This window comes from Ziziphus jujuba, chromosome 1, assembly GCF_031755915.1.
Source record: "Ziziphus jujuba cultivar Dongzao chromosome 1, ASM3175591v1".
Lineage (NCBI taxonomy): Eukaryota > Viridiplantae > Streptophyta > Magnoliopsida > Rosales > Rhamnaceae > Ziziphus > Ziziphus jujuba.
In genome coordinates, this window is record NC_083379.1 from 11,261,830 (window position 1) to 11,281,774 (window position 19,945).

At 33.5% G+C, this 19,945-nt stretch overlaps 1 protein-coding gene and 1 long non-coding RNA gene across 9 annotated transcripts; both read right to left on the minus strand.

Moving 5' to 3' along the window:
* Window positions 1-3,027: 3,027 nt before the first annotated feature.
* Window positions 3,028-7,744, minus strand: LOC125419286 (retrovirus-related Pol polyprotein from transposon RE1). Of its 7 annotated transcripts, none has more exons than XM_060814004.1 (3): window positions 6,411-7,730; window positions 3,537-4,514; window positions 3,028-3,360 (listed from the first exon to the last, which is right to left on the minus strand). In XM_060814004.1, exons 1-3 carry the CDS (start codon window positions 7,114-7,116, stop codon window positions 3,287-3,289), a joined length of 1,758 nt encoding a protein of 585 aa, XP_060669987.1. In that variant the 5' UTR covers window positions 7,117-7,730; the 3' UTR covers window positions 3,028-3,286. The 7 variants fall into 7 exon arrangements, 5 of the variants coding, with proteins under 5 accessions (XP_060669987.1, XP_060669954.1, XP_060670003.1 ...); XR_009635461.1 differs by lacking the exon at window positions 3,028-3,360 and having other exon boundaries at window positions 4,060-4,199; window positions 4,411-4,514; window positions 4,950-7,742; XM_060813971.1 differs by having other exon boundaries at window positions 3,028-4,514; window positions 6,411-7,715.
* A 4,537-nt stretch (window positions 7,745-12,281) lies between these two features.
* LOC132800003 (uncharacterized) lies at window positions 12,282-14,791 on the minus strand. Of its 2 annotated transcripts, XR_009634945.1 has the most exons (3): window positions 14,084-14,622; window positions 12,862-13,861; window positions 12,282-12,709 (listed from the first exon to the last, which is right to left on the minus strand). It is a non-coding gene; the product is annotated as an uncharacterized LOC132800003 (long non-coding RNA). The 2 variants fall into 2 exon arrangements; XR_009634944.1 differs by having other exon boundaries at window positions 12,862-14,791.
* Between the last annotated feature and the right edge of the window lie 5,154 nt (window positions 14,792-19,945).

Below are 19,945 nucleotides of genomic sequence, written 5' to 3' on the forward strand. Positions count from 1 at the left end.
GAGGAAAAGAAAGATTACTGAAAATCCCAGTAGATTCGCCTGAGAAAACTGAAAACAGAGTATCTCTCTATTATTTATTTATCCAGTGATCCATAATTTTATTCAGTTTGGTGGATCTCATGGCGAATTCTCTCATGACTAGAGGAACACATATTTCTCAAAAAAAGAAGAAAAAAAAAAAAAAGAGAGAGAGAGGGGGGGGGAGGGGGGGGGGGGGGGGGGGGGGGGGGGGTGTGGAATGACCAATTTGTCCCCATAAGTGTAGTTGTCAATCAAATAAAGGAAGGTATGGTGCTTTCAATATCTCTGCCGGTGCTGGCTGGGTCACAGTCTTCAATCTTCATGGAATAAAGGCAGTGAAAAAATCAAATTGACAGGAAAGAAAAAAAAAAAAAAAAAAGGGAAGAAGAAAAGAAATTTAAAAAAAGAAGGAAGTCGTTATGTTTTTTTTTGAAATGAACAAGAGGCAAAGTCCTATTGAGGTCCACTTTCGAACGTTGGATCCCATCATTTAAATGATTGCAAGAGGAAAGCCTTTTCGATAGGCTTTTTCCATTTTGTACCCCATTTCATCGACCATTTAATAGAAGGTTCCCTCTATCAAATTATGGCCTAAATTTGCTTTTAATTAGCTTTTGTTTTCATTACTTAAAGCTATTCGGGAGAATACTTGTTCCATAAGCATATACTATAGTGGTCAAATTTGTCACAGTAATTTTTCTTTTTTGTTTAAAAAGAACCATTTTGGTATATTTATGTGTTTTCCAAAAAAACAAAAAAAGTATATTTATGTGTTTGTGTTTATGTGGTCGAATTCCGTTTACTATGACTTCATTTCTCATTCCTAAACTGCCCTCTCCTTTTTAAAATAAATAAATAAATGCTCTTTTTTTTTTTTTCTTTAAGTTTGGTAGGAACTAGTTAATGAGTCTTTTCCTCTTTTCCTATTTTTCTACAAGTTTGGTCCTTTTTTTTTTTTTTTTTTTTCTTCTTCTTCTTTAAAGGTTATATAATTAATCAATTTGCGAGATCAATGGAGCACTCAAAGGCACTTGGTGCTGCACATCATAACTTATATGGGTGATTTTATAATTTTTGTGCACTATAAAAAGTGAGTTCAACTACTATAAAATTCGATACCAGCACATGTTCATACATAGTTTAATTAACTTTTTTTTTTTTTGGCTTTGTATTTGTTACATCTATAGTTTAAGACTATGCTATATTTACATGTTTTGGATTTATCTGGTCTTCAAACAGGAATCAAAAGTACCATGGAATATTGTTACTTTAGCCTCTTCCATTATTATTGTTAGGTTTCCTTTTCTAGAATTGTGTTACTATGTTTCTGCATGCTTTTTTTTTTTTTTTTTTTGGCAGATGCTGATTATCTTTATAGCAAGGGTACTGGTTGATGAGATTGGTTAATTTCATGATCCTGTGTAGCTAGTTATAGGTTTCTTCCTAGCTATAGGTTTCTTAAGTGTTAAAGTAGACACAAACACATATGTGTGTCGGTGTGTATATATTCCAAAATGAAGATAAAAAGAAAGATTAATTTGTTGCCAAAAGAAACTCAGTAACTTTAGCATGTTTTTTGGTCTTATGGAGTTCCTGGGAGTGTGCAAATAGAACTCATATTGTAAATGACTCAATGGTCATCTTTTTTGGGAGGGAAAGATTATAATGTTGGTGCATGAGAGAAAATGATTCCTGAGGTCCCATTGCTATATATACATATTATCATTGCTATAGATACATATTATCATTCACGCATGCTACCTGCCCTCTTTAATGTGCGTGGTTTATATTCATAGGCACCCCAAAAACAATGGTCTTAATCTTCCTCTCCACATATGCCTTCATGACTTTGTACTCTCTAATAATTCCAAATTTTCAATTTTTCGTATATTATCTACATAAAACATGTGTATATATTAATCATATTATAGTTAGCTAGCATGCCTGCATTATGGTAGTCGTAGATCCCTAATTATAATTCGTGTGATATATAATATTAAATTATATTTAATAAGGATTTATATCTATTTTATAATGTACATGCAAATCCATTATAATAAAATTAATATATATTATGTATATCAAACTTTTAACAAAATAAAAAAAAAAAAAGAAAAAGAAAAAAAAGTAGTAGCCGCTTAGAAGATTGTAAGTGTTGTAACCTAGCCTACAAATAATGTTGTTAAAAGAAATTGGTAGGATATCCTACAATTACAATGAAATCCCGCTCCCTCCTAAAGGTGAGATCTACGGCATGTTTGGATAAAGATAAAGTTAATGGAAATCTAATTTTCTTGGAAAAATGATAACTTTTTTTTGTTTGGATACTTATTGTGAAGTAGAAAAGTATGGGCCCAGGGAATTAGATTCCCACCAATGTAGAAAAATATATGGAAATGTTTTTCCCATTTATAGGTGTCATTTTGAGAATTCCAGAAAAAATAATTTTAAATTTTTTTTAAAATACATATTTACCTTTAATTTATTATACAATATTAAATTTAATTACTTATCAATTCCAACTTTTCCATTATTCACCAAACATATCAAAAGAAAAAATAATTTTAAAAAATTAAATTCTAAAAAAATCAATTTTAAAAATCAAATTTTCTCTTAACTTTCCAAACACCCTACTATCTATCGTATGTGAAATCATAATGGCATGGAGCTTTGCAGTTGTATGGGGCTGGGATGATACACGAACCCAAATACGATGGGCTTCCATATCCACTTTTTCTGTTCTCTTTCTTGGGCAAGCAAAATATATTTGAAGAGTTTTTATCAGAAGCCCATTTCTACAACAGGCCGAAAAGGTAACAGTGAGCCTACAAAATGCAAGTATATCACCGATATTTTCAGATGCAAAGGCAGGAAATTCTGCCCGCTTGCACTTCAAGGAATAACAACCTGCTCGGTTTGAGAGAGGACTGAGAATCTTTTATCCATAGAGTATGGTCTTTCTTGCACCTATTTGACAAAAATAATAGAAAAAAATAAAATAATAATTTTGTTTCAAAAAGTTGCCGTGCCATTCTCTTGAAGATGGCTCTTTATATATATTTTTTAATATGCTGTACAAGGTAAGTATATATGCTGTACAAAGTAAGTATATCTCCCTCAATAATAAAGTCAACTATACAATAAAATATATACAGAAAAAAAGGCTGAGAATATGGGATGTGATGAAATTCCCAATTCAATAAAAAATGCTATTTAATGAGTCATGATATGCTTTAACACCCTCCCTCAAATTGATGCAGGTGAATCAAGAAGCATCAATTTGCCAACTAAGAACTGATGTCGTATCTTTGTCAAAGCCTTGGTTAGAATATCTGCTGCCTGAAATTCAGTAGAAACATAAGGCACAGTGATGATATTATCAACATATGCATCCCGAATGTAGTGACAATCTACTTCAATATGCTTAGTTCTTTCATGAAGTACAGGATTGACAGTGATTCGAATGGCACTCATATTATCAGCATAAAGAGGAGTAGGATCGGCTCGAGGAAAACCTAATTCTGATAAAAGACGACGAAGCCAAACAATTTCAGAACAAGCAGAAGACATAGCACGATATTCTGACTCAATAGAAGATTTGGATAGTTTCCTTTGCTTTTGACACTTCCAAGAAATAAGTGCATCACCAAGATACATACACCATCCAGTGGTCGATCGGCGGGTATCAGGACAGCCAGCCCAATCTGCATCACTATATGCTTGAAGAATAAGAGATGAATGTGCTTTATAGAATATTCCACGACTAGGAGTCCCAATCAAATAACGAATTATCCGTTTAACTGCTGCAAGATGGAGATGCCGAGGTTGGCGCATAAACTGACTCATCAAATTAACAGCATAAGAAATATCTGGTCTAGTAATGGTTAAATAAATCAAACTCCCAACTAGCCGACGATATATTGTGGGATCAGGAAGCAAATCACCATCCGTTTGAGAATATTTCACATTAACTTCGAGTGGGGTATCCACAGGAGTAGAATTCTCAAGTCCGGCCAAAGCAATTAAGTCATGAGTATACTTGTGCTGGTTGACAAAAATACCTCGATCAGAATGATGTACTTCAAGTCCAAGGAAATAAGTAAGAATTCCAAGATCTTTCATGTGAAATGAAGAATGTAAAGAAGCTTGTAATTCCTTAATTCCACCAGGATCAGTACCTGTAATAATAATATCATCGACATAAACAAGAAGAATGGTGATATCAGCAGCAGAATGATGAAGAAACATTGAAGGATCATTATAACTCTGCTTAAAATCCAATGTGCGAAGAAAATTGCTGAATTTTTGGAACCATGCACGTGGAGCTTGTTTAAGTCCATACAAGGAACGACGAAGACGACAGACATGATTTTGAGAATCAGATTGTACCCCAGGTGGAAGTCGCATATAAACCTCTTCTTGAAGATCTCCATGTAAAAATGCATTTTTGACATCCATCTGAAAAAGTGGCCATGATTGCGAACCTGCAATAGCTAATAAAGTGCGAACAGTCGTCATTTTGGCAACAGGTGCAAATGTCTCATGATAATTAATTCCAAATTCTTGCCAATTTCCAAGAGCAACTAGACGTGCTTTATAGCGATCTAACGATCCATCAGATTTTTGTTTAATAGAGTACACCCATTGACATCCTATAGGCTTACACCCTTTTGGACAAGGAACAACATCCCAAGTATGATTTTTTACCAGTGCATCTAATTCTTCATTCATAGCATCCCTCCAATGCTCATAATTCTTAGCTTGTGAATAAGACTTGGGAACATTGGTAACAGATAAAGCAGCCATGAGAGACAAACGATCAGGAGGTTTAATATGTCTAGTAGACCTTCGAAGAGGAGGTGCATCAGGCATATTAGAAACGTCACATTGTCCTATAGATATGTCAGGACCAAGATTAAGAAATTCACCTTGTTCAATAGGAGGATCAGAAGCAGGAATAGGATTGCGAGAAGAACCTTCAGTGTCTTAACTATTTTCTCGGTGCTGATCATCTATCCCAGTATTAAACCTTACATTCTCAAGTTGATCAAAATTAGGAAGATAAGAAGATGAAGAAGTAGAAGAATCAGACACATGTTGAAAAAAATAGATATTCTCAACAAATACTACATTCCGAGATATACGAATACGACGAGCAAGAGGATCATAACAAAGATAACCTTTTCGATCAGAGGCATAGCCAAGAAATGCACATCTTGCAGATTGAGCAGTCAATTTATTTCTATCAGATGAAGGAAGATGAGCATAACAAAGACATCCAAACACACGCAAGTGATTGTAATCAGGATTGTTGCTATATAAACGAAAATATGGGGTTTCATTATCAAGAACAGGAGATGGCAAACGATTAATCAAATGAACAGATGTAGACAAAGCTTCAACCCAAAAATGCAATGGAACTGATGCATCAAGAAGTAAAGTTCTAGTAACATCCAAAAGATGACGATTTTTCCGCTCAGCTACTCCATTTTGTTGAGGAGTATCGGGGCAAGATTTTTGAAAAAGAATACCCTCACTTTGAAGAAAAACTTTAAAAGCATCAGACATATATTCACCACCAAAATCAGAACGCAAGATTTTGATAGAAGTGGAAAATTGATTTTTAACATATGCCAAAAAACTCTTAAAGACTTCAAACACCTCTGATTTAGAATGCAAAAAATAAAGCCATGTATGACGACTATAGTCATCAATAAATGATACAAAATATTTGTGATGAGAATGAGAAGGAAATGGGGATTTACCCCAAACATCAGTATGAATTAAATCAAAGCATTTTGTACCATTGTTTTGATGAATAGGAAAAGGAAGAGTCTTACTTTTGCCAAGTTTACAACTATCACAAGCAAATGATAAATCCAAAGAAGTAATCGAACTCTTATTCAAAAATAAACCACTCTTTAACAAGGTTAATAAAGTTCTAGAATTAGGATGGCCCAAACGTTTATGCCATACCTGACTTAAAGAAACAGGACTAAACAAAGAAAATAAAGATTTATTATCAGGATAGACAGATAAGCGTAGAGGAAATAGTCTTCCACATTTAGGTCCCATCCCGATCACCTTCCCTGTTCTCTGATCCTGCACAATACAACCAGATGGTGAAAAAGAAACCTTGCAATTCTCATCAACTAATTGTCCCACAGATAAAAGGTTGGAAGTCAAATGAGGTACAAGAAACACATTATTTAATGGCAGAGAATGTGGAATATCACCAATTGCTTTAACTGGAAGTTTGTCTCCATTTGCTGTTTGGATTTCCAAATTACCAAGAGATGGTTTCACATTAACAAGAGATTTTGGAGAAGAAACCATATGATTAGAGGCACCAGAGTCAATGTAGCAAACATGAGAATGAGTAGCAGTACCTGAAATGCCAAGAGTTGAGAGAGCTGAATAAATGAGTTGTTGCACAACTTCAGGAGTTATATTGGTCATTCCTGAGCTAGATATAGATCCAGAATCAAATCCAGGTGTGGAAGAGCTGTGAGACACATGCAAAGCTTGGGAGGTTCGATTTTGAGGTCTACGACGACATTCAGCAATCAAGTGACCAGACTTTTTACAATAGTTGCAAAAGTTTTTCTTACAGTAATTAGCTATATGCCCATACTCTTTGCAGCTATAACATTGCACTTTGCTCATATCTCGTACCTTGGCTTGAGTTGCATAAGCAATCTCCATTGGATTAGCTCTCTGATGATTCTTATTTTCAAGCACACTTTGAGTGACACACCGTTGCTCTTCACGAAAAAGTTCAGCAAAACATGTTTCAAGTGATGGAGAAGGAATTCGAGACATCAAATTGACACGAATTGGTTCATATTCACGTCGCAGCTTCATAAGAAATTGATCCCGTTGAGACACTTCATGAACTTGTTGCAAAATTGGTAAGCCCTCAGGAGGTACAGACGCATAAACTAGTTCTTTATATTCAGCCCACAAATTTAGAAAGCCAGAATAATAGTCCTGTATGGATAAATTACCTTGACAGTACTCAGACAATTCTAATTCAAGCTGAAAACGTCTAGCCGAATTGTCCTGATGATAAATTTTCTTCAAAAAATCCCACATATCTTTAGCAAAATGAAAAGATCTTAAGCTAAGGACAATCTGAGATTCTACAGATCCCAAAATCCAACTGATTACTTGAGCATCATTTGAATTTCATTGAGTGATTTTACCAATATCAGATTCATCTTTAGGCTTAGAAACAGATCCATCTAAATGTCCCCACAAATTCTTTCCTTTCACAAACATTCGAAATTGAAATTCCCAAGAAAAATAATTTTTCCCATTTAATTTAACAGGCAAAATATCATATTTTTCTGCCATTATCAAAACAAATAATGAATCAAGAAAAGAAAACACCACGTACCCGAGAAGGAGAACACAACAAGGTAGCTTGAATATTTGATCCCAAAGATGCGATGCTCACCAGCAGAAAAAATTGAAAAACCCAACCAACAACACTTAGATCAACAGAACCAAAAACTAGATCGAAATACTCTGTTTTGATATCCAAGGAACAGAACTCAATTTTGCCTCAAAAATTACAAAACGAAGGCTCTGATACCATGACAAAAATAATAGAAAAAAATAAAATAATAATTTTGTTTCAAAAAGTTGCCGTGCCATTCTCTTGAAGATGGCTCTTTATATATATTTTTTAATATGCTGTACAAGGTAAGTATATATGCTGTACAAATTAAGTATATCTCCCTCAATAATAAAAAGTCAACTATACAATAAAATATATACAGAAAAAAAGGCTGAGAATATGGGATGTGATGAAATTCCCAATTCAATAAAAAATGCTATTTAATGAGTCATGATATGCTTTAACACTATTTACCCAAAAAAGGAGGAAAAAAAAAAAAAACAGGAACTTTCTTACACCTGTTAAAGGGTTATTTTATCATTTTGTACCAATTGTATTAATTTAAGTCAATAACTTTCCAAACTATGCTCATATAAAATGCATTTATTGGTAGAAGCCATTTTTATTGTAGTGGTGATTTTTAAATAGAACTAACTTTAAGTTTTAATAAAGATCAATTTTGTATCCACTAATTCATTGACATCTAATAGACAATATTGGAATTTCAGAAATTTTATATATAATTAGAAATAAATGGATATGTGATTTTCCCTATAGAATCTCTACAACAGAAAGTCTAAAAGTTTTCTATATTTCAAAGAGTGAAATCCATTTTTATAATTCTAACAAGTTCTCTAAATTGAAAAACTAAAATAAAAATGAGATTTAACCTTTCAAATCTAGGGAGCCAAATACATTCTTTGTATAAAAATTTTTATACATTTTTAATCTACAATTCTCAATATACAATTATAATTATTATGTAGCTTTCTATTTCTTTTTTATTATTATTTAATTTTTCAAAAGGAAAAAAAAAAAAAAAAAGAAAGGGAAACCAGTAAGGAAAAGCAAATAGAAAAATAAATCATAATTATTTATTGAAACTGAAAAATAAAAAGTGATAATAAAGAATAGTATTGGAGTTGAATAAAAAATTCTACTCTTTATTATGTAAGATTTTCCAAAATGCTATTTATTTTGAGAAATTATATTCTTCAAAATAACTAGTATCATTGGAGATTCTTTTACAATTTAGAAAGCAAATTGCATAAAAAGTTTAAGATAAAAAGCTCAAAGCAATGAAAGACTCCACGCGACAAATATATAGATTCCATTTTCTTCAATTTAGTTAAGTTGTCGCCAATAGTGTAATATGTGTGAAAGTGTAAAATATCACCTAAAAAACATGAAGTGGTGGGCAAGGAAGACATTACATGCAGCGATATTCATCATTCACCCAAAAACAAAAAAAAAAAAAACAAAAAAAAAAGAAAAAAAAAAGCTGCAATATTAATAATAAAAAAAATTACAACTTACAGCTTGTACTCACCCTACCCCCAAGGACTTTAAAAAACACGGATTACAATTTTTTTTAAATATATAGTTAAAAAAAAAAAAAAAAAAAAAAAGGCCCCGTGTGAATGGTTTCTGTATACATATTGTTTACTGTAGATTTATCACCAAACAAAAATGAACAAAAGTTTGACAGATATATTATTTGACAAAGTTCAGGAAAAAAAAACCTTAGGCTTTGAAGGTTAGTGTTTGGCAGGAAGGAAAGAAAAAAAAAGCTGAGAAAATGAAATAGAAAACTTGAGAGTTCTTTTCAATAGAAAAATGACAAAAATGATTACATAAAAACGAAAAGAGGTTTTGCGCCAGTTAATATAGCTCATTACAGTTTTAACTAACTAACCCAACTTGAAAGAATTACTACCAATCTTCTTTATACATGTGGAAGAATTAAAACAGCTTAATAACAGATAGCTAACTAAGTAAATGAAGAACACGTGCAACTAAAAAGCAAGCACATGACTATGCTAAAACAGACTCTAACATTCCCCCTCAGATGCAACCTCTTCTTCTAGTCGTAGAAACTTCAAGTATTTTGCTGTAAAGACAAAATGCTACTCTTAATATCTTCCACATGCAATTTGCCTCGCAGTAGCTGAAAACGAAGAGTACCAAGAGGTTTAGTGATGATATCTGCTACTTGGTCAAGTGTTGAAACATAACGCACTTCTAAGCTTTTCTGGATGACTTTATCTCTTACAAAATGAAGATCAAACTCAATGTGTTTCACTCTTTAATGTAAAACTGGATTGACAGCTAGAGCAACAGCTCCTGTATTATCACTCCAAACTATGGGACAATCAAGATGATGATCAAGTTCTTTTGATAAATTTTGGACCCAACAAATTTCTGAGGTTATATGTTCTGAGCACGATACTCTGCCTCGGTGCTAGACCTTGCAATCACTTGCTGTTTCCTTGAGCTCCATGATACCAAATTTGAGCCAAAATAAATGCAATATCCATTTACTGATCTTTGATCATCAACATTTCCTGCCAAATCTAAGTCTGCAAACCCTTGAACTTGAAGAACAGAATTAGCTACAAGCTTTAAACCATAAGATAAAGTACCTTTGAGATGCCTAAGTACACATTTGCAAGCTTACCAGTGCTGAGTTGTAGGAGCTATTAGAAACTGACTGAGAGAGCTTACTGTGAAGGATATATCAGGCCGAATAAGGGAGAAATATTGTAAAGCACCAACAATGCTTCGATAGGTTGCAGGATCATGGTAAGGATCTCCAACATATTTAGAAAGCTTTGTACTTGAGCACATAGGAGTTGAGATTGGTTTTGCACCATCTAAGTTTGACTTCTTTAACAAATCAGTTATGTACTTAGCTTGACTTAAGAACATTGAAGAATCAGTTCTCGTAACTTCAATTCCCAAAAAATAGTGCAAAGCTCTTAAATCCTTTAGAGAGAATATATCATGTAACTGGTTGATCAGCTGAGTAACAAAAACTGAATTATTTCCAATGATAAGAATATCACCAACACAAACAAGAAGAAGAACGTAAGCTTAAGGTGTCTTGAGAATGAACAGAGAAGAATCTGAGACTGAATTTTTAAAGCCAAATGTAAGAGAACTATTCTTAATTTTTCAAACCAAGCTCGAAGAGCCTGCTTGAGTCCATATAGAGCTTTGGTAAGCTTGCAAACATAATTTGGTTTTTGCAAATCTTCAAACCTTTGAGGTTGCTCTATAAAAACAGCTTCAGTTAATTCACCATTAAGGAAGGCATTGTTGAAATCAAATTGCCTTACTTCCCAGTGATTTGGCAATGCCAAAGACAAAACAATACAAATGGTAGCTGGTTTAATCACCGAACTAAAAGTTTCTGTATAATCTATCCCAGGAGTTTGATGAAAACCTTTGGCTATGAGTCTGGTTTTAAGCATCTCAACAGTGCCATCAGCTTTATACTTAGTTTGAAAGACCCATTTATGTCCAATCAAATGCATGCTAAGATCATAAGGCATCGAGGTCCAAGTGTTATTTTGAAGAAGAGCATTATACTCTTGAGTTATTGCTTGTTTCCAAGCAAGATCAGCTAGAGCCTGTTTAACATTTGAAGGTTCTTGTATGGAAGCAAAAGAAACTGAAGGCAGAGGATATTTAGTACAGAGAAAACTTTTAGGTTTGAGAGACCTAGTTTTAGATCTAGTAATCATGGGATGAACAGAAGAGGTTGATGAAGAAGAAGAAATAGGAAGCAAAGGACAAGAAGAAGTTGAAGGTAAAACAACAGTTGATTGAACAGAAGAAGAATTAGGATGAAGAGAAGGAGATGTTGGAAAGAATTGAGAGTTTGGTATGAGTGGTAAACTATGAGGTGGAGAAACAAGAGGTCAATGATAAATGAAGAGAGGAGTAGAAGGAGTATTATTAGTATTGGAAAAGGACGTGGAAGAAGAAGATAACATCGAAATAAAATTTGAATCTGTAGCAAAAGGAAACTTAGATCATTAAACGTAAAATTTTTTATGATATAAATTCTACCTGTATGGTGAAGGCAGCGATACCCTTTATGGTCAGGATTATAGCCTAGAAAAATATATTTTTGGGTATAATATTCAAACTTATAAGCATTATAGGGTCGAACGAAAGGATAACATGTGCAGCCAAAAACTTTCAGGAAGTTAAAATCTAGTTGTTCCTTGAACAAAAGTTGGAAAGGTATTTGATTATGCAAAGCTTGGGTAGGAAGCCGATTAATAAGATAAACGGAGAACCTAAAAGCATCCCACCACAATTTTAAAGGCATATGTGCCTCAGCTACTAAACTCAGACCAACTTCAATAATGTGTCTGTGTTTTCATTCAACTCTTCCATTTTGGGAATGTAAATACGGACAAGGGTGGCAAAAAAGTATGCCTTGAGAAGTGAGGTAAGGTAAAAATGTTCTAAACTCCCCAGGAAAGTGGGAAGCACTTTAGATTTAAGTTTCAAAGGATAAATCCAAACATATCTAGAAAAGTCATCAAGAAACTGAATATAGTATCTAAAGCCTTCTGAGGAAACTACAGGTGAAGGTCCCCATAAGTCTGTGTGTATTAATTCCAATGGAATAGTATCTCGAGAAGATGAACTGGAAAACAAGATTACGTGTTGTTTACCAAGTTGGAAGGCATCACAAAAATGAAGAGGAATTGAATTTGATTTAAGATTGTATAAAGTAAGAATTTTATTAAGAACAGTAGAGGAAGGATGACTAAGTCTTTTTTGTAGTATATTAACATCTACTATGTTTGCAGCAACAAGAGACAATGAGTTAGATAACAAAGAAGAAAAATTGCTAACTGGTGTGCCTTTATTATTATTATTTTCAGAAAAAGTGGGTACAATAGCTGAAATACAAGAACTAGAAGAACAAACATTGTTATCATGATTCAAACATGAATATGAACTAGAACATTTATAAGTGGAAATTGAAATACAAGGGGAAACTGAAGTTGAGATACAAGAAGAAAACACAGGAACATCAAAATTCGAGTTATGACATTGAACAGCAGAACTAACTAAATGATCATTATTTTAAGAAAAAGAAGACTGTAACAAAGAATTATGGCTGGAAGAAAAACTTGGTGTTTTGGCTGAGTTGAGACCAGTGGCTAAGATGATGTTGTGCTTGGAAGCTAGAGATGAAAGAAGTAACAGCTTATAAAGCCCTCATTCTCTTACTCCTTTAAGAATTGGCTTCCCTTGATGATCCTTTAGCATGCAATGAAAGGAATAAAATTCAACAGACATATTATTGTCATGAGTCAATTTTGAAATACTAAGTAAGTTTTTAGCAATGTAAGGTACAACTAGCACATGTAACAATTTTATATCAGAATGACAGGTGGGAATAAGACTATTACCAATATGTGTAATGTCCATGTGTGCTCCACTTCCAACCATCAGCTTATTGGGCCCCTTATATTCAACTTGATTAAGTAAGGAGGTGCCATCAGCTACAACATGATTCGTTACTCCACTGCCAAGATATCATGAAAAATCAGCAAGAGTCATTGGATAGAAGCATCATTAGTGTAGATCAAGTGTCCTTGAATCTGAGAGTTTGAAGGTTGCGAGTAAGTAGGCAAATCCTTGTTATAACCAGAGGAAACCACTGATGGAGGAAGGTTGTTACCGTTACTGTAGGCCTGTGATCGAGGAATTGGAAGATGTGAAGCAGGGAAAGGAAAAGGTGAATTCTGAGATTGAACTTCAAACGGCTGATTGATAGCCTGCTGTGGGCAATGAAATTGAGAAAGAACAACCTGCTAAGGATTAATGTTGACTTCAAATGGCTGATTAATAGCTTGCTATTGTCTATGAAATTCATAAGGAACAAGCTACTGAGTATTAAACTGAAAATTTGAGTTAGAACCAGAATTGGCATTGGTATTTCCCACGTATTGACTATCAAACCTCTCGTAGCAATAAGCAGCTAAATGACCATAAGTTTGACAAATCTGGCAAGTGGGCTTAGAATTTCTACCACCTCCTCTACCAAAATTCCTACCTCTACCTCTTCCTCTACCAAGGATTTGCTGGACAGCATTAAAAACATGACTTTCAAAGGTTGGCTCATGAAAACCAGCAACATGATATTGATTTGGACTCTGAAAAGCTTGAAACTGGTTATGAAAACCACCATTGTTATGAAAACCACCAGAAGAACTATAATCATTATTAGATCCACGACTAGCACCAAATTTGGTATCAACACAATTTTTTGAGACCATACCAGAATCACAAGCAATGTGAGCAGCCTTGTATGACACTTCATAGTTAAGAGCAATATTTTCCTCCTCAAGTTGAGCTTCAAAGGATAAAAGATGATGTTGAATTTCATCCAATGTATGCTGCTTGGGTCTAACTTGTAAAACAGTGGAAATTGACTTAAAATCATATCCTAATCCCCTAAGGATATATAACACTAAATCTCTCTCAGTAACAGTATCACTAGCAACTACTAGCTTATCAGCTAGATTTTTCATTTTCAGTACATAGGCATCTACGGTAAGACCATGCTTCTTGGTACTTTGAATCAACTATCTGTAATGGAAGATTCTAGTAGGAGATTGAGCAGCATACCTATTAGAAATAGCATTCCATAGACTGAATGAGGTATCTTTTCCATTGAAATGCCCTAAAACTTCTTTCTCAATTGTGCTTCGCAGTCATCCAACAAGAAATTGGTCCTGAATGTCCCAATCTTCTTTATTCAGTTGATCGGAACTAGTCGATGAGCTTGGTGAAATTGTTTCGGGTTGAGCGGAATCAGATCTCTGATCTTTCAAATAATCTTCATAAGAAAGGAATTGCAGAAACTTAAGGAACCTATGACCTTTGATAACAGGTAAAATTTATGATTTCCAAATGAAAAAATTAGAATCATCAAGTTTGATGATATTGTTTGGAAACGGAGAAACAGTTAGGATTGGATTGTGTAGTTCCGCCATGGAATAAGGCTCTAATACCATGACAAAGTTAAAAAAAAAAAAAAAGGCCTTAGGCTTTGAAGGTTAGCGTTTGGTAGGAAGGAAAGACAAAGAAAAGCTGAGAAAATGAAACAGAAAACCAGAGAGTTCTTTTCAATAGAAAAATGACAAAAATGATTACTTAGAAACAAAAAGAGGTTTTGAGCTAGTTAATATAGCTCATTATAGTTTTAACTAACTAACCCAACTTGAAAGAATTACTGCCAGTCTTCTTTATACATGTGGAAAAATTAAAACAGCTTAATAACAGATAACTAACTAAGTAAATGAAAAACACGTGCAACTAAAAAGCAAGCACGTGACTATGCTAAAATAGACTCTGACATTATTGGGAAACAGACAATCAGTAAATCTCAAATTGACTCAGATGAAATTGAAATATAAAATTAATATAGATGATAAAGAATATATATAAATACCAAACAGATATATAACTTAAAAAACAAGTAACTTAGAATATTGATTTGTGTTAGGTAGGAAAGATAGAGTCTTGTAGATTGCAGTATTCTTAAGATAGTATTTCTCCTTCTTTATTATGCTTGAAGTTCTGTAAAAGACTGCCCATAAAACTAAACTAGCTGTTGTTATAAATTTAGTGCTGAATTTTTAACTCTTTAGAACTAGTATTATTATTATTATTATTTTCCCTCTTTGTATATTTATATTATATGATTAATGTAATTGTAAAAGTAAAAACCAATGTCCATGACAATAAACGATTTGTCTTATATAGAAATTGAAAACACTATTTAATGGAGTTGCATCTCCTCATAAAAGACTATGTATTTTCAGAAATCTAAATAAAGGTATTTTTCTGATATTATAACGTTGTTTTGTTTCATTTATGAAGTTGCATATCTTCATGAAAGATTGGGTCATTTCGGAAATCTAAATGAAGGCATTGTTTTTGGTTTTATAATGTTGTTTCATTTCGTTTAGAATTTAATATCTATTACAAAGCAACAATATAAATATATTTTAACTATAAAAATAAATATTTAATATTTATTTAATAAAAACAAATTTTGGAAAAAAATAATAATAATACATATTATTTATTAAGCTAAATTCAGAAAAGTGAAAATAGGATATATATATATATATATATATATATATATAGTATAAATATATTTCAACTATAAAAATAAATATTAAATATTTATTTATTTAATAAAAATGAGTTTTAGAAAAAAATAATAATAATAAATATTGTTTATTAAGTTAAATTCAAAAAAATGAAAATAAGAAATATATGTATCAATGCGGATTAGACTAGGCAACGTCCACACAACTCCAAAGGGCCGCTGATATTTCTGATGTTTTTCTTTGGTTTCTACTTATAAACCTTTAGAATGACCACACTTTTTATCAAACATCCGCAACATATATAACAATATTAAATTACAAGTACAAATAAATAATTTCACACTGCATTCACTTACCCTCATCATCAAGGGCTAGCTTTTTCTCACAAACATATTTATGCTCAGTGCAAAGGAAACCCACGTGAATTGAAGGTTTCAATTTGTTGTCCATCGCGCCAATAAACCAAAAGGACACGCGGTACATGACATGTTGAATACGATCGACGTGATAATATTGTCCTTCTTCTGGATGCCTACTCTCGCACGAATTCATTCGTGATGCCACAGGATGAAAGATATTTGACGTTTCTCGAATAATGGATTCCAAAAGGCACCTCCGTCAGTTGCAGGCTGGGTCCAATGGTAAGTTCTTCAAGATTAGGCAATGCCCCATCTTCTATTACCAATGAATTCAACCTACTTAAATCCGTGAGCACGAGAACTTTCAACTTTGGAAACCATCCTCCTTTCTAAAAGTGCAGTTGCTCACCATCATACGCATCGTTACCGATTACAAGCTTCAACAGGTTCTGCAGATTTTGAAGCAATTCCAGTGGATCATCATCTTTCATTAATCTTGACCAGAGAATCCATACCCTCACAAGATATTTTTGTGACCCATTCTGGAAATTTCCTTGAACGTCCCTTTTAAGTAGAGGCGTCTAAGAAATTGAGGGGGTGATGATGACATGTCCTCTAGATATGGAAAGAGTTTCAAGATGTTTTATATTCTCAACACACTCACAAAGTGCCCTTCCATCTTCACTTCTTAGTTTGACGATGCCCAACTTTTTCAACTGCGTTAAGTTTCTGAGCTCTTTGAGCAACTCAACTCCCAGCTATGACTACAACTGCAAGGGTAACTCTTCACATCGTTCGATAATTCTATGAGAAAGCTCTACTAAATGAGCAGGATAACGACCCTTGAATTCAAATTGGAAAGCCTTTTTGCAAAATAGTTCTCATGCCATGTCTAGAGGCAGAGGCTTCAACTTATGGACAAAGACAAATGATGATGATGTCTTGCAGAAGTTTGCAACATGTAAACTCCACGTTGTGATTATTATCCTTGCACCAATTTTATTATCAGTTAAAGCTTGTTGTATGACACCCCAAAAATCTATTTTCCAAACATCATGGAAAACGACAAGGTATTTGTTCTGTTGTAAGTATTCTCTTTAACATTTTTATCAGTTTTACCTCATCTATGGCATCCATATATCCACAGGAGTTGACTCCTTCTTTACCTCGCAAAACTCCTCCATCATGTTCTTCAGTATCTCTTCCATCCGGTATGATTGAGAAACTGCAATCCAAGCATGGCAATCGAAACTGCAATCCAAGCATGGCAATCGAACTAGTCTTTCACAGAATCGTAGACCTTTCTCACAAGTGTTGTCTTGCCCAATCCACCCATCCCAACCACCTCAATTACAGTGCATTGGGGCGATTCAACATCTAACAACCAGCCAATCAATTTATCTCTAGAAGATTCAACACCCACGACTTCAGCTTCTTGGAGATACAGGGCTTCTTTACGAGGGTCGTTCCACGAAATGCGTCCATTATCAGCTCTAGGTCCTTGCTCAATAGAAGAAGCGAAGCCATACCTTTCACTTCTCTCCTTAAAGTTGAAAAACTTCTGCTTTGATGTTCTGTATCCGAGAAGCAATATCATGGAGTGGTTTAGTTTGAATTTGATGATGATGGAATGACCAATTTACAGAGAGAACCAATGAAGCCGCCGCGGCGAGGGCAGGGGCGTTGTGCTTCTATTTGAAACGCCACTTCCCTTAGATGCTGCACCCATACTCGAACACCATTTTTGTAGTGTCTCTCCTTCAGCTTCAGCCTTGCTATCTGCTTCCTTGAGGAAACATTTGATGCTCTCTAGCTCACGTTTGATGCTGTGGACTTCAGAATGAAGGCCTGTCAATAAGTTTGCTTCATGACTTAACAATACGACGAGCTTGTCTAAAACAGAGCCCACTGCAATCTCCGCCATTTTATGGCCTGATCGCTTTCTAGTTTCTTTCCAGAGATAAGAATGCAGGTAGCATGTTGATTTTGGAGATGACTAACTTAATAATATTATTTTAGTGTATATATGTTGAATGGAATATTTTGATTTTATTATTTCACAATATGCTACTAGACTGTACAAGAAGAAAATTATCTCCATGAATAAATCCTAAAATTATGCTCTGTTTATTCGACGATGGAAAGAATTAGTTGGTTGAAAGTTTCTAGGTTAAATATATGTATTTGGAAGGTCTGTTTTGATGTCATAATCTGAAACAAACAGATGTAAAACAGAAAACCAGAGAAGAAAAGTACTTTCCAAGACAATAACCCAACTTGAAAATTATGTCTCAATAATTAACCTCCATAGTTATGAGCTAGATGATAGATATTATATTATTACAATCTTAAGTCAACTTCCTAAGATAGATTAATAGGCAATGCATCAAGAATTTTGCATTTTACTCCATGATATTAACAGTATTATTTATTTGTTTTCAGTTTAGAGATTAATTTTAATATCTATCATTTGATAGTCTCCAATACTTTAAGATCAAAAGAAAAAGCATTAAAGGATATATATATATATATACACATTACCAGCAATCGCATAAAGAGATTAATTGTAGTGAGATTGACAATATTTTAAATTTTAAGAAGTGGCTTGTTTCTTTACTTGGTTCAGTAGTAAGAGATCTATACATATATATCCTAAAAAGATAATAACAAATAATATTATTTTATGCAGACTTGCAGTTGTATGGAGCTGAGATGAATATGATGGGCTTCCATATCCACTTTTCTCGTCACTTCCTTGGGCCAACAAAATGAAAAAGTGGCCAATAAACTTGCATTTAAATCTTTATTTTTTTGAGATACAAAGCCGGTAAAATTACAAACTTCCACTGTAAAGTTTAACAACATGATGGTCCTGATCAGACAGATAGGATTGAATCAATTTTCTTACGTTGTGGCCTTTCTTGCACCTATTTAACAAAATAATAATAATAATAATAATAATAATAATAATAATAATAGTATTACTTGCATCAGTAACCGGTTAAAGGGTTATTTTATTATTTTGCACATATTGTATTAATTGTCAATCACATTCCAAATTATGCTCTATAAAACATGTGCTAAAACATGCATTTTTCGTTAAAAGTCATCTTTGTTGTTGCGGTGAGTTTTAAATAGAATTTTAAGCTTTATTAATAACTAGGATCAATTTTGTATCCAGTAATTCATTGACATCTAATAGGCAATATAGGCATTTCAGAAATTTTATGTATAATTAGAAATAAATGGATATGTGAATTTCCTCTTTTTTTTTTTTTTTTTTTTTTGGCTAAAAGGATGTGTGAATTTCCTTATGATGAAAAAGATGAACTGGATAAAAAGTTTAAGATAAAAAGCTCAAAAACAATGACAAGATTCGACATTTGACAAAAGTATAGATTCCATTTTCTTCAATTAAGTCGTCACCAATAGTGTGAAATTTCAACTAAGAAACATAAAGTGGTGGGCAAGGAAGACATTACAACCCACATGCGGTAATCCCCAAAAAAAATATATATATATGAGAAAAAAGAAAAAAAGAAAAAAGGACGTTACAACAACTTACAGCTTGTACCCACCACCATCCAAGGACTTACAGGTCATTTCCTATGCTGCCCTTGTACACTCACCTTTTTATTTGAATCCAAACACTGTCCTAGAACAGTAAAATACAATGGGAATGCTATAATTAAATCTCTCTCCAAATGATATTTATAAGTGAAAATTAGGAAAGTCCACTGATTAAGGTGTGGGGTAAAGTTGTTTATACCCAATTCAAAGCAAACTGAGTATTGCAATTGGTTGTAATAGCCTCCATGCATGGCCTCCAAACTCCGGCAATCTTTGTTTCTTCATCGCCCAATTAGAGATTATCATATTCAATGAGGCATTAAAATTTCACGTTTTCATTCATAGACCAATGTGTGTGTGGGTGTTCGTAATGTGTATGCATATATGTCGGTATATTTGGATTCTTTCTTTTGTGGAATGGGACTTCACTGATGGAACCC

Excerpts from the sequence above, each read along its gene's own strand:
- LOC125419286 (XM_060813958.1), bottom strand. The coding sequence starts at position 7,116 with ATGTGGGATTTTTTGAAGAAAATTTATCATCAGGACAATTCGGCTAGA. Across the intron at positions 6,291-6,410 it reads CTCAACTCTTGGCATTTCAG|CAAATGGAGACAAACTTCCA; the intron begins GTACTGCTACTC and ends AAATCCAAACAG.